At 40.7% G+C, this 15,018-nt stretch overlaps 1 protein-coding gene across 18 annotated transcripts in view; it reads left to right on the top strand.

The window, feature by feature from the left end:
- The window catches only part of celf5a (cugbp, Elav-like family member 5a), a 197,729-nt gene extending 187,909 nt beyond the window's left edge, over window positions 1-9,820 (top strand). For 8 of the 18 annotated variants that reach the window (XM_036007206.1, XM_031318220.2, XM_031318216.2 and 5 more), the window contains exons 8-12: window positions 1,040-1,255; window positions 1,582-1,674; window positions 2,836-2,979; window positions 5,352-5,515; window positions 5,866-9,820. In XM_036007206.1, the coding sequence (XP_035863099.1) occupies window positions 1,040-1,255; window positions 1,582-1,674; window positions 2,836-2,979; window positions 5,352-5,479 (581 nt within the window). In that variant the 3' untranslated portion in view covers window positions 5,480-5,515; window positions 5,866-9,820. The remainder of the gene's footprint in view (window positions 1-1,039; window positions 1,256-1,581; window positions 1,675-2,835; window positions 2,980-5,351; window positions 5,516-5,865) is intronic. The other 10 variants (XM_036007207.1, XM_036007212.1, XM_036007211.1 and 7 more) reach the window with 3 other exon arrangements.
- The last annotated feature ends 5,198 nt before the right edge of the window (window positions 9,821-15,018 follow it).

Below are 15,018 nucleotides of genomic sequence, written 5' to 3'. Positions count from 1 at the left end.
TGTGATGTACAGCATATTTACTGTTGCATTAGCATAAATCTCAGCGAATGCTATGCGTATATGGGATGTGGTTGTTTACCCTATCTGGACCACCTCTCAGAGGGGGTTCTTTACTCAGGCACCAGATTGTGTGGATATGGCCTGCTGAAGGGTTTCCGTGACAACCTGGGCTTTCTGTCCAATCAGAGCGAGGGTTTCCAGATTGAGAGGTGGTCCTCAGGGGAGCTGTACTTCAACGAGCTTGGATGCTTTGCCCCAGAGCAGCCCTTTTAGAGAGACCATCACACAGTGAGATTTTGCTCAAAATGGGTACTTTGATGTTCCTGGCATAATTGGAAACACTTTCCAAAGGAGGGTCCTTTTAAAATGCATTGAATGAGAGAGGACAGGGAGCATCCAATTTCAATTCCACTCATGAACCATCCTGCAGCTGCCTTTCAGGCATGTACTATATATGTTATGACCCACCCATTTGTCAAACAGCCAACTGTTGTTATTTTGTCTTTTTTTATGACGTATAAAAGTAAGAGGCATCTTTGTATTTTTGCTACCTGCTCGTTCAAGCAAATCTCCCGCTGTAATCTTCTATTTAGTCCGGATCTTTTCTTTTTTTTCTTCTTTTTTTTTTTTTTTTCCTCTCAGAGGTTGCATAGTGGTTTCATCATCTTGAGCTGTACGAGCCAGCAGGGTATCACAAAACCACTGCAGACAGGCTCATTTTTCACAGGTTGACTTCCCTGCTATCCTGCAGGATGTGTCACGACAAACGGCGGATATGTGACAGACTCACGTCGCAACCGTGTCCTTGCATTAGAGAGTGGATGCAGTGCGAGTGTGTTAGTACGTGTGTGTGTGTGTGTGTGTGTGTGTGTGTGTGTGTGTGTGTGTGTGTAAATCTTGTTGTGCTGGGGTGTGTTTACTCTCTGTACACAGTAGGAAAGTGTACACGTACCTACGTCTTAATACATTACAACTGTTTTTGTAGTATCATGTCGAGCTACGTAGATAGAGCCACTAACGGTACACCTTTTTTTCCCAGCAGGCCTCAGTTCTCCACCAGCCAACATCACCACCTCCGCCGTGCCCAGCATCGTCACGCCCATCGTCAACGGATTCACCGGCATCCCTCATCAGCCCAACGGACACCCTTCTGTGGAGACTTTGTACACCAACGGCCTGCCACCCTATTCCACCCAGAGCCCCACGGCTGCTGACACCCTCCAGCAAGCCTTCACTGGAGTACAGCAATACACAGGTGGGAGACAGCTTTGTTTACTACGCCGTATTTCTGTGATTTTTTTTACAATCCGCCGTAAATGCTAAATGTGTAGCAGCTACGAGACAATTACTGCAGGGTTAAGTACTGTATGAGTATGTATTCAGATAGTGTCGGACAGCGCCTTAGAACATAACATCAGAGAGCCTTTAATTACACATGTTATGCTTGTGGGCTCGTCCTTCAGCATCCTTGACATCGTTCCCTGTCGGATCCCCGTCTTTACACTCCTCTCTCTCTCTCTCTCTCTCTCGTACTCTTTCGTCCCCCTTTCTCTCCATCTCTCTCACTACCTCTCTCTGCAGCGATCTACCCAGCCACCACGCTGACTCCCATTGGCCAGACACTGCCCCAACCACCCCAGGTCATCCAGCAGCAGCAGCAGAGAGAAGGTGAGGGTGAGAGAACATTATTACTTTTTTTACGCTTCACACATCTCATCCCGTGTAATAGACGTATAAAGCAAATGAGCATGAGAAACCAATATTACTTTTTAGCACTGTACACACCTCATTCTGTGTAATAGATATATAAAGAATGTGAGCGTGAGAGAAGAATATTACTTTAACGCTGTACACATCTCATTCTCTGTAATAGATAAATAGAGCCGCTGAGAGAACAATGTTTGTGTATGCAGTTCACATCTCAATATAGGTAATAGATGCATATAAAGTGCTAGAATGATTGAACAATGTATATTATTCTGTACATCTTTAAAATAGGTAACATATAATCTACATAGCCCCATGCCTTTTTTTTCACAAGTAATAATTAGAGCTTATATAATGAAATCCCTAGCTTGGAGAGTAGTTGCACGACAACCCAGATGGAAATTAAAATAATGAAAATGTAGAAAGTAGGGTTACAAGAATGGTTTCCACCTACACCTACTGCAGTTTACACAATAATAATTCATTCAGGTTGCATTGATGTTGTGTATTTTGCAGTGAATTAGTAACAGCAGTTCATTTAGTATTGGCTATGTGTTTTCAATGTTAGAAATAACTGTCAGACAGGAGGTGCAAAAGTATGATTGAAGGCCACATATGAAGCAATCAGGCCATCAGTTTTGCACATCCTATGACAGGTTTTCTTTCTTGCTTTTTTAAAAGCTCTTTTGATAGTTTTGATCGATTAGATTAGATTTCTTTTGCAGCACATTGATCACTCTACAGATAGTTGCTAGATGGAAAATTGTATCCATCATCTAGCTTTAGTCCTTCTATTTTTAATCAGAAAAGTTTTTAAAATGTAAATAGAAAGTTCACATCCGCCCTTATCCATTGAGTATCAGCAAATCAATGCAAAAACCTTTCAATTTATCTCTGTGTGTTTAAGAACAGTAATGTGTTATCACTGATAATGTCACAGACGTCCTGAGAATCTATTTCCACTTATCTTAATTCAGTCGACACGAGAGACCGCATAGATCAAAATGACAAATTCACAGCTGTCTTTCTCTCTCGATCCTTCACCAACCAACGCTTTTTTCTCTCTCTCTCTCTCTCTCTCTCTCTCTCTCTCTCTCTCTCTCTCTCTCTCTCTCTGTGTGTGTTCAGGTCCAGAGGGTTGTAACCTGTTCATCTACCACCTGCCACAGGAGTTTGGAGACAATGAACTCATGCAGATGTTTCTGCCCTTCGGCACCGTCATCTCTTCTAAGGTCTTCATGGACCGGGCAACCAACCAGAGCAAGTGCTTCGGTGTGTTACTCACTGCCACTCACACGCAGCTATCGAGTTAACCACACACAGTTATACCGTTGTATAAGATTAAGGGCCTTTTGCTTTTTCTGTACAATTTTCTCCTGACTTGTTCTTAGATGAAGCTTTGGGTATGATTATATATTTTTTGTAGTTATTAACCATTGACATGCAGATGCAGTAATGGCAGGTCTGGGTGCACAGGCCTCTACTATGATGTCTGATATGTAAAGAAGTAGATATACAGGGGGAAATTACCTCGCTGCCTATTTGCATCAATGCACTCGAGGGAAATGTATAATGGTTGTTTTCAGGAGCAATGTTCTCTTGCACAAAACAAAGTTTGTTTTTGCAGTCTGATGTCTTGTAAATGTTTTTAAATAGACGTTTGTGGGTGTTGTGTTTTTACAAACTCACAGCTAAAGCGTGAAGCTTCTTAGTGCAAGTTACATTTTCACAATAATTATTAATAATCATTTTTATTTTCAGACTGCGCACCAAACTATTTGTTGAACAAATGTTTTTTTTCCGGTGCTGTAAACTTTGATGATGTTTGACAGCACCCAGACAGAGAGGGTTGAAGGATCTTACCCCTGACTGACTGACCTGAATTTGCATCTTGATGACTGTTGTGTTTTGGCATCAGTGCTGTAGAAAATGTGCTGAATACATTGTAGCCAAACTAGCCATGATGCAGTCGATCAGAGCCCATGTCCTTGTTTCTGTTTGGCAGCTGTGTAACCTGAAAACCTTGACGTGCTGTATTAGCATCCACGTCACCGTTCTGTAACCCCACGTCTGTCAATACCCTCAGCTGATTCACGCACCTCTGCGCCTCCCGTCCCTTTTAGCTCCGTCAGCCAGCACACACCAACTAGCCCCAGGGCTTATAACAACTTTGAGGATACAGGATGGGGATGGCGGGGGTGGGGGAAGGAAGGCAAAGGACAATTATGGATCAGCATTTGTTTTCACTTCAGGGAAGAGCAGAACCCTGGGCAAAATTGAACGCCCGCCCTGTCTCCCTGGGGGGACTTAATAACATATAAATTCATGAAAGAAGAGCTATTTGCGGTATTGACTTATACACTATGCATTTACAACATAATGTTAGGCCTGGGGAAACAGGGAGCACACTGGTGTAATTAATCTAGAGAGGAGAATGAAGGGATAAACCTAGATTGATGGTGTGCAAAAGACGAGGAAACGGAGAGTAAGAGACAAAGCACACGTGTAATGTGTGACAGGACTGAGCGGAGGGCTTAGAGCTCTAAGCTTGCATCTCCTCCCCGCTCCCAGCCCGAATGTGTTAACCTGATGGTGGGTTAGGAGGTCACCTCCTTTCCCTGCCTCTATACTTTTCTTCAGACTTACCTTCAGACTTACCTTCAGCCCTCCTCCGCGCCTCCCAGCCTTCGCCCTAATGGGCCAACCCAGAGCCGAGCAGGCCAGGCAGACATGTCTCCCAGGTGGCTGTGGACGTGGAGAGGCTCCTGCTGTTTTTCATGGGTCATCGGCTGCTCCTAATGACACCACAGACACAGGGGATCACATCAAGCGGAGACACACTCCACTGCAGTTTCTGGTCACTGAATTCGCAAGGCTTTATTTTTACAGATGATGAAAACAGGATGTTCAGCATAGTTTTGAGGAGGGGTAGTATCTTGGGGGAACTGCTATGTTTGCTCTTGTTTTGGTCGGACTACTTTGCACAGGGACTTGTGCACATTAATTTTTGTATTTTGGGCTTTTTGGGGGTGTCAGAAAGCTATGTCAAAAAGAAAGTATTTATAGGCATGACCTGATCATGATACAGATTTTCTATATTCCATTAAATCCTCCAAAATCAGCAGTTCCATCCTATCCACCATATTCTTGACATGTCTTACTCTCTTACATGCCTCTTTGAAGGATCACAGAACTGCCTGATATTACAAAAACTGTCATCCCTGAGACAAGATCGCAACAGTGATGCCTCATGACAGTAACACCCCCTCACTTGTTGCATCTGGAGTCCCACAATGGTCGGTTATTTTAGCTGTTGCTACAAGTCGAAGTTGTGCAACAACAAGCAGCTGGTCGGAATCTAATTCTAAAAAAAAAGAAGAATCCTTCAAGCCTGTTTTCAGTTTAAAAACAACTTTATAGCACCCTGTCACAAGCACTGAGCATTTGCTCGGCAGCCCAAAGGTGCTACCTGCCTCAACATCGCCATCTAGACTTCTTCAGGAGGCAGACACGTCATGTTGATCAAGCAGCGAGAACACCGAGAGATATTTGTTTATACCTTAAACACCCTTTTTCCTGCAGTTTTTCTCCCTCATAATGATCTTGATTCTCAACAGGGCTGATGAACTTGTACTTTTCCACAGGTTTCGTGAGCTTCGACAACCCTGCTAGTGCACAGGCAGCTATTCAAGCCATGAATGGCTTTCAGATTGGGATGAAGAGGTTGAAAGTGCAGCTAAAGAGACCGAAGGATGCCAGCCGCCCTTACTGACACAGCCTACCTTCAGTATTCATTGCAGCAGCACAGGTGAGCCCTGATTGGCTGAATTTAAGAGCGTGTACTTTTATAAATATATTATATTGAATATTTTAACATTTCTAGAGTTTACGTATCTACAGACATTTAGATATAATATATATATAAGGGTTGATTTCATATGCCTCACAGCAGGCGCATTCATTATGGGGAAATCTGTCATCATTGTGATTGACAAAGATTGATTGGTGTGCCAGTGTGGGTTAGCTCTCTCCAGACCATTTCACTGATATAATAAAGCCATATTGAACTATCCAAAGTTTAAAGAAGTGGATCTTTGGAATGACAGCTTAATGAGCACTGAAATTGCCTTCTTCTTTTTTTCTTCTTCTATTTTTCAGGTTTTAGAGGACACGTGAAAAAAGCAAAAATATGTTTTAAAAAAAATCAACACATAAGGAATTTTTGAAGACATATCAGCATTTACTTATGAAGATATAGGTTGCGGCAGAAAAAGAAGATGCGAAAAAGGAGGAGGCGCTTCACCGGGGGACTTAACAGTAACAGATGGCACAGTGCAAGAAAGACGAGAAGAAAAAAAAAAAAAACTGAAAAAAGATGTGATGAGACTGAACAACAGAACTTTTTCTTGTTGAGACTTGAATTGTTAATTAAGCAACAAACTAACAAACAAAAAAGCAGCAACAACAAATAGATTTCTATATACATATTATATACACATATATATAAGGAAAGAGGCGCTTGTGGCTTTTACTGTACTGGACAAATGAGGGTTAAAACTTGAAGATCAAGAAAAACAGTGGAAAAAAAGAAGCTATTCTATTCGTCCACTGACAGACTTTCTTTCTCTTTCCCTCTTTCTCTTATTCTCTCACCGTCTCTCTCAGCAAGCGCAGAACTATGACTCTTGGAGGTCACTGAGGTTTCCATTAGCAACAGTAGAACTGCAAATCTTTCACCCCTAAGGGACCAAAGGACCAAACATTTTTATTGTTCTGAACAGTAATATATAGTATTAATGATACTAATACTACAAGCTACTACTAATAATATTACAAGTTAAACTTAAGAAGAAATACTAGCTTCAGGTTGAAAAAAAAAAAAGAGGAAATGGGATTTGGTTTCTTTTCCTTTTACATTTATAGCTAACGGGTTTAAGGATTATTCAAATAAAACAGAAAAAAAAATGTATAAAGCTATACTATTTTAGTGGCGTAGAATAATGTGGGTTAGACATTGTTTCGGGCATGTTCAGATATGTTCTTTTGCCACTCATTGCTTCATCTGCGTCACAGCATTTCATCTCGGAGGTGTCATCTGTCGCCGTCATTGTGTCAGTAGAAGAAGAAAACCAGTCCAGTAGTGCCAAAAAGTGACACAATAACAGCCTCTTAACGCAAACATCACTGATCCACGGTGTATTTAGCCATGTATCGCTGTCTTCTGCTCTTGTCGGCGCATTTGCAATTCCATAATTGAAGCAAGAGTAATTCCATGTCATTAAAGCCTTGATATTACAGATAATCTGACCATAAAGCGCTGTGGTTAAAGTGCCACCCGGCTGAGCTGCATACGCAGCAGTAAAACAGCACAGCATCTGTAACTGCTTAATAAAATATACAAATGAGCCAGTTGTAAAAAAAATTCCATCAGCGTGTCACAGTGGTCCCTGCCGGGTCGTGCCCTCTCCCGCTGCCGAGCTCCTCCAGCTGCTCTCAGCAGGTGAGAGCACACTCCCTTCCTCTTTTGCCCCCCCCCCCACCCCCCACCCCCCACCCCCCACCCCCGCTCACCTCCAAGTGCCAGCGTATCTCTCTCTTAATATGGGCCATCAGTTCACGGGGGCCGAGAGCATAACAGCATAAAAAGGATAATGATAATATTGATCAGATGGGGAGCAGCCCCGCAGGGCGAGAGATGCGCAATCAATTGCGCATTGGCATTTTGAATGAATTGACTGAGAGTGACAGAGTCCATTCCTCTCTCAGTGGTTGCATGGGAGTCTTTTCTCCCTCTAACTACCATCCACAGTCTCAGAGGGGAACCCGACTCTGACAGAGGCCCTGTGGGACACGTCGAAGTCACTTAAATCTACGTCATTATCGCTAAAAAGTAAAAAGGTTCAGAGGGTTACGTGGCTGCGACAGGATCTGCATATAGTGTTTAAAGTAGATCGTACGAGTTCTTCAGTGAAGAGCAGCTGTATTTTTTTTTTCTCTCCAAAGGGTATAATAGCACAGTAAGAGCTTGTACACTGTGAGGAACAGCCTGGCATTACCAGCCTTAGGAGGTCAAATTAAGAGCAAAATGATCCATCAATTAGACAGCAGCAGGCCTGTAAGTGTAGCTGCTACAGCTGCTGCTGCTTCAACCAGACGACAGCTTACCATTAGCACCGGTCACACATGGCTCCTATATACAGTGTGGTCACGACACATCACGCTGTATCAGATATGATTAATTAACTAAACTAGCGTCATCTGTGGTGATGCTTTTTACAGAGACACATACAGTACATCCGAGATGAAATCTGTTTTTCATGACTTGCTTTTACTGAGTCGCCTTTTTTTTTAATCCATTACATCCACTCAGTTGTCTTTTAATTTGAAAATATTTTCCAACATGTCCATTCATTGACTCAGTTTGCACTGAAGCAGCCTGCCCCTCAGCACTCTGTGTGACCTCAGCACTCTGATCATCGCTCTAAACTTTAGACACATCAGTGCTTCGGTCATCGAATCCCAATGCTGTCTCTATGGCCGCATCCACAGAAAACTGTAGTCTGGTACGGCAAATGTCATCACCTTGACTGTATCGTTTTGTTTTTATTCTCTTTGTATGATTACTGGTTCACAGGATCAGCATTATTAGAAAGGGGACGTTTGATTTTTAGGTGACCATTAATGTTACTCCCCTCATTCACTGTATGTTGTTCTCTTGCAGGCAATACTTAGATGCTGTAAAAAGAAAGTCTTTAAAAATGCCTTTTCTCATCATGAATTGCCAAATTATGCAAGCATATCCACTGCATTTCCTCATCAGACGTCAAACGTGCCAGATTCCTTGAAAATGTAAGATATGAATGTATTAATTTTCATGTCAAGTATTGATCAGTGAGGAAAAGTATTTGATTTTGTGATACAGCATAACATTTTAGGAGGAAGGTCCTTTCAGGCTGTAATGGTTTTCCAGTGAAAAGGTTAGATTTCACATATATTTGCCAGAAGACAGTTTTTCCCCCTGGTGAGTTACTGTTACTGAGTTTCCTTTCTGCTGTCAGGGCCCAGCAGCTTTAGGAAGCTGTGATATATGCCCTCTTTTCCCCGGGCCATACAGGGCCTTATAAACCCACTCAAAAATCTTTTCTCATGGGATTTCTACTGGAGAGTTTTTTAAATTATTAAAATCAAATTAAATTTGGCCTTCACAACAGCTTGGGTAATGCACATTAAAGATGCCAGCTGTGGCTGAAATTTAATGCGTTTGAAAAAGATGTTGAGTTAATTTCATTCTGCCAAAAGAAAGAAATTAAATTTGATTGAACTCAATTAAAAGGTTTGTGCATGGAGACAGTTTGTATGTAGTGCATAAGCCTAAATATACATATCTGTTATGAAATTCATAAAAGGGAAAGTAATGACTGGAATCCAAGAAATTCAGTGAGTTGACATTTTTGAATGACCAAACTGACTGAAAACCCACTAAAAAGGAAATAGCAGTAATGATTCCAAATAGTGTTATAGTTTAGCTGCATGTGGTCAAACTAAAGTTTACTTTCTACATTGTTTTCACTCTTGCATCCTTTTTTTAAAATCATTTTTGTCTTATATTTGTCATCCCATGGTGCCCTTTCAATCTCTGAGCATGCTCAATGGGGGCTGGGGTTAAAGATTATGGTACTACTAGTATTAACAATATGATTCTTTAACTATGGTTTGAATGCTGAGGAGAATAGCTTATTATAAATATGAAATCTGTATATTGTGGAAAATCAGCACAGGGCCTTTCTTTGGGTACATATAGATTAGGGTTTGAAATGGGGGAGTGGGAGGGGGTGGGTCGCTTTATAAAGATGTTAACTTTCTGGTTTCTCAGCACAAAGCATACAAAAACATATAAACAGCAGTATGGAGTCTGTGATGAAGACTTTACTGACATGCAGGGTGCAAAAAGAATAATCTCAGTACTATTCTTTAAACCTGGAGGAGAAAATGCAGTTTACAGGTTGTATTGTTTTTCTTTCTTCTTTTTTTTTTAAAGGAGAGCGCCACCTGTTTTTGTGGCAGCGTCAGTACAGCATGGATTAACTGACAGGGAAAGCAGTATCTTTTTATATAAAAAAAAACACATAAAAAAAATGTGTTCTGTATTAGCCTGAGAAACCAAACATTTTTCCCCTGTTGAAATTTCTTAATACTTGCTGCTTAGATTACTTCATATTACTGATTGATGATTCAATAATTTTATAATTATCGGGTCAAGTATGTAACTTGATGTTTGTTTATTTATTTATTTATTTATTTTATTTATTATTTATTTATGTATTTATTTCTTCAGCCACTTTTCTTTTATGGTTATGGTAAGATAAAGATATGTATCAAAAAGAAATGCTTATTGGGGCTTTTCTCTCTTTCTCTCCTTTTTTTCCAATTTTACAATAAAAATTCAAACAGGATGTTTTGTTTTTCTCAGTTATAATATGTCGATTGGAGTGCTGAACCACAGTGCAAAGAGAGGGGGAGTTATTGCGCAAGGATTTACTCTCAAGGACCTTGAAGGTTTGCGAGTGCAGATGTTGCAGCCTCTTACAGCTCGCCACCGCAGAGTCTGTTACTGATGCCTCGTCCCTGCTAAGTGATGAAACTGTGATGATATTGTGATTGCCCTTTCAAAGGATAGCCAGCTTATTACTGCACATCCACAGCTTGAACTTTTGTAAACATTTTTATTTTTTCACCTGAGCCGGTTTCTGCTGCTCTCCCAGCAGGCAGGAATCTACTTTGGTATTCATCATAAAATGCTGGAAGCTTCAGGAGAGGAAATGTACCCATTTCAGACTCGTATGGAAACCCAGCTGTGCAGCATGTGGGATGATTTGGATTATCTGTCATTGCGGAGACTGAAGACTTTACCAGTTAGCAGGTCACCTCACGCTGCTCTGCTGCAGGGAGGCACGCTGCAGCTGAAATATGTGTCAGGATGTATATAAACATAAACATCAGACAGTTGCGAGGCAGCATTGATCATGGAGTGGCTGCAAGAGACAGACAGGGGAACAAATAACATTTTCATTTTGACAAGCAGGAGGCAGTAAATTGAAATAAGGAAGACATCAAGCATCAGTCAAGTTTACATCACTAACTGCAGCATCGCTTTGGTGCCAGAAGCCAAAATCTGATGCAACATCTGTTGACAGTTGACTTGCCTCATGCACATGCACGTTGTAATCACTCTTACATCAGAATTCACTGTAGCATCTGAAGCAGTACAGCTGAGACACTGCATTCACATGTTGAAGAGCAGCAATATGAAGAAGAAAAAAAAGAGTGGGAGGGACAAAAAAGTAGAACCACTGGCTCATGAAATAAATTGTCCCAATTACAATAAAGTGTGGCTCTTGGTCAGTGTGCACGGCAGGCAGTTCATCTTTATTACAATCAGTTAATGAAAATCAATCCCCCTCCTGATAAACTCTTATCTCCATGGCCTTTGCGCGCCCCTCGTGCGGGGAGATAATAAATTAGGGTAATATTGCCTTTGATGAGGGAGTGGATTGCAAATTATTGTAACTTTCCAAGATTTATGATGCAGATGCTTAATTTCCGAGCTGGGTTTTTCGGGGCGTCAGGGTGCCCGGGGGCCATTTGTTAAAAGTTTGGTGACACAGGCTCGTTAATAAAAATACACACTCAGACAACCAGGTGTTCTCTACTGTTACAGTAGCAGCAGAGAAAACCCACTGCTGAAATGGCAGGAAGTCCCACTGTAGCTTGTAGGATTTGCAGGCCGCTGGTGTTTTACCTTTAATGGTAAATACATATGATGAGGCAGAAACCCAGGGGATGCAGCGTGTTTACTAAAGTAGGACTGCCAATCAAACAGTGTTATTTCCCTTTTCCCAATCTCTATCACACACGCCAGGAGTGTATGATTTGATATGTAGGTCAATACCCGTTCTGGAGGGAGCCAGTGGGTGAGATATCTCTAGTTGCTCGCTGTCACTCTGATTATTGAGGAGACACAGAAAGATTGAGTTGGTCAGGTATGAGAGAGCCTGCAGTATGAGATAGCTGTATAATCGCTGAGACTAGAGCAGTCTAAAAAACACACACACACACATACACACACACATAAATAAGTAACTTCTCGCTCTCAGTTCTGCAGCAGTGACCCATGTAACAGGGTGTAATGTATGTGTATGTTGAACGTCTTCGGCTTGGTGCAACAATCAGACTCTGAGTGCATCATTAAGCAAAATGTTTCAGCCAGAGGAGGTTGGGGGGTCTTAAGAGTCATCGGGAGCTGCAGGAAAATGATGCAAGGTGATCATTTAGGGAGCCACTTGTGAAACTGAAGGCAAACCCAATCTCACAGGAGCAGGTGAATGAGTTTACAGCTGTGGCTGACCAACATCACATGCGTCGTTTAGCATCAAGAAATCAAGTCTAAACTGCAAAAGATAGGCTGCTGTTTGCAACTCATGTAAGATGTTTCCACACCTGCTAGAATCATTACTCATCCTGTCTACATTATCTGTTATTATTTGTATCACCTAACATGTATCTGAGGCCTCCAATACCCTAAACTGGAGGTATGGCATCTTAAATATCCATATCAAAGTTATTTTAAGCCCCATATTGCTCCAAACACTTGATCAAAAGTCTCTCCTCATCTAGGCCACCTCATTTAAGTCTAAGGAACATCTTGCATTAAGACAGCCATCAATCTAGCCATTATCAATCAAGGAGAGGACTCACACACCACTATCTATTTATCTTGCCAAGTGCTCTATTAATATCAAATTAATTTCCCCATTGAGAGTATCAATCACTCAAGCAGTTTTTTCTCATCTCATTAGCTTGGTAATTGTCCTTGTTTACATGGGAAAGTCAAGACAGGATGGCTCAAAGAGACTGGACGAGCAATCTCTGCAGGCTTGAGCAGTTTACTGTGAAAAAAAAACAACCTTGTGCAACATCCTCTGTGAAAAGATTTTTTTTTTTTTTTTTTTTTACATATTCTTCATTTCCAATTTTTAAAAGACAGAAGTTTTCAATGTCAAGCTCCATTTTTTGTAAAGAAGCTTCCAAGTTCAGAAGTTGTCAAGAATCTCACCTTCTTTGAACGGACTGAGAGGGCGCTCTCACATGGCGTAGTTATATAAGGCTGCTGCTGCTGCCAGAGCTGTCAGATGGCGGCATCTTCACACATGACATCAATGAAGACCAGGCTTGAAGCTTTTTTAGCTTTGTATCAAATTATAAATAAAACGTAAGGAAACACACATACAATACACGCCATCAGCTCACTCAACATTTAGAGCAATAGTCATGTATTTAGATAAAAGATGGTAAGGTGAGGTGGTTTACAAGTACCAATATAACAACGTAAAAATACTCCATTACAAGTAAAAGCCCTGCATTCAAATACCTACATAAAAGTAAAAGTAAAAAGTAGTTATAAGCAAAATGTACTTAAAGTACTTGCAGTAAAATGTCCATGTGACTGCTATATTAATTACATATTGACATTATTAGATTGTTAATACTGATGCAACAATGTGTAAGCAGTAGGCTATTTTTACTGCTGTAGCTTAAGGTGGAGCTAGTTTTAACCACTTTATATGCAGTTAGGTAGTTTAGTCCAGTGGTTCTTAACCTAAGGGGTCAGGCCCCTCCAAATGCTCACAAGATAAATCTGAGGAGGTCATGAGACGATTAATGGGAGAAAGAAGAAAAAGATGTTGGATCATTTTACCTCTTTGGGTCTTAAAAATGACAGGGTACCCAATATTTTTTGAATGGGATTAAAAAATTCTGGAGCCACTGATTAGACTTTCATAAATATTTTTTCATAACTTTTCTTTAATGTAAAATCATGATCTGAAAAGTAACACTGTAAACCCAGATTTAGTTGTAATTAAACGTTTTAGTGGTCACTACTTATTCTTTCATGTTTTGTTAAAACCATATTCATTTCTCTATTACATTAGTTGTTTGTAACAATCAGCTCAAGCATGCAGTGCACAGATCATATTAAGCAGAAATAACCAAGGATCTTATGGTTCTGTATTTTCATTTGAACTGTTCTGCGCTGAAGCGATGCAAAGGCTCATGGGGAAAAAATGTTCTGTTAATGTTTTGGGTGTGCATTTATGTTGTCTGGGTTTTAGTTTTGTATGGTTGATTTAGTGTTCATGTTTTATCTACATTAATGTTGCACCGTGACTGAGACCCAGGTGGGGACTGATGGCGTCTGGGCAGTGAAACGGTGTTAAGTGGACAACACAGGTTGAAAATTAGTATCTCATGTCTTCTGAGTACAACCTTTCATGCAGGATATTTACAGTGTCGTGTGTGTACTGTCTTCCATTCGGATTTATAGGAACAAAGATTGAATGCCGTTCTTAGAGTCAGGCTGTCATAAAATAAAAACAATATTTATATATACAGCTTATTTCTGTAGAATTGATAAGTAGGCTAATGTTTTGTTAAGTTTCTTTGCATGTTTAAAGCTATAGTGCGTGGTTTCTGTGTCCTAGTAGTTTATGTGTGAATTCTAAGTAATGACGCAGTTGCTTTAAGCCAAGGAGGACACGGAGGATTTAAAAAACTTGACGGACTCCTCAGAAGAGGTAATCATCTTCACTCGATTCGCCGGATGACAATCTTCTGAACATAGCCATACTGGGAAATACAAAGAGTTGTGTGGACCTGATAGTCTTAATTAGCTTTGTAGCAACTCATTTGGCAATGGCTTGAATGTAACGGATGTTCATTAATATCAAAAAGTTACGCACTAAAGCTTTAACTTAACGTGCTTATTTTAGACAACATGACTCCAGAAAAAAAAATAATGTATGTTTACTAATGATTTTTTAGTAATGACTACTAATGTAAACTTGATTTGTCTACTGCGTCAACTTACCGCTCTGTGTTAATACAACTTGACCTGTTAAGTTTCACCTTGTTAAACAACAAACACGGTTTAAAGCAACGGGTTTCCACGCAAATTTCTAGTAAAGTCAACTAATTCGGGATAACAGTGCAGTAACTATAATTGCGACTAATTAGCCTAATTGTTGTGTAAAAAGTAGAATGGAAAGAAAAGTACACTACTTGAGTACATGCACTTTACCCCCACTGACTGCCTCCCCAAAACAGATTTTCCCTCCAATTGCCTCCCTCTCCTCATCCCTCCTAATATTAAGAACGAGGCAATGCAAGTCACCCAAAGAAGACTTGATTTAGGACATGACTGTGCTGAACATATTTCGGGTGAAAATAAGTTTGGTTTCATTGCTCCTTCCCAAC

This window comes from Sander lucioperca, chromosome 11 (genome assembly GCF_008315115.2).
Source record: "Sander lucioperca isolate FBNREF2018 chromosome 11, SLUC_FBN_1.2, whole genome shotgun sequence".
Taxonomy (NCBI): domain Eukaryota; kingdom Metazoa; phylum Chordata; class Actinopteri; order Perciformes; family Percidae; genus Sander; species Sander lucioperca.
This window is presented reverse-complemented; position numbering and strand designations above follow the sequence as displayed.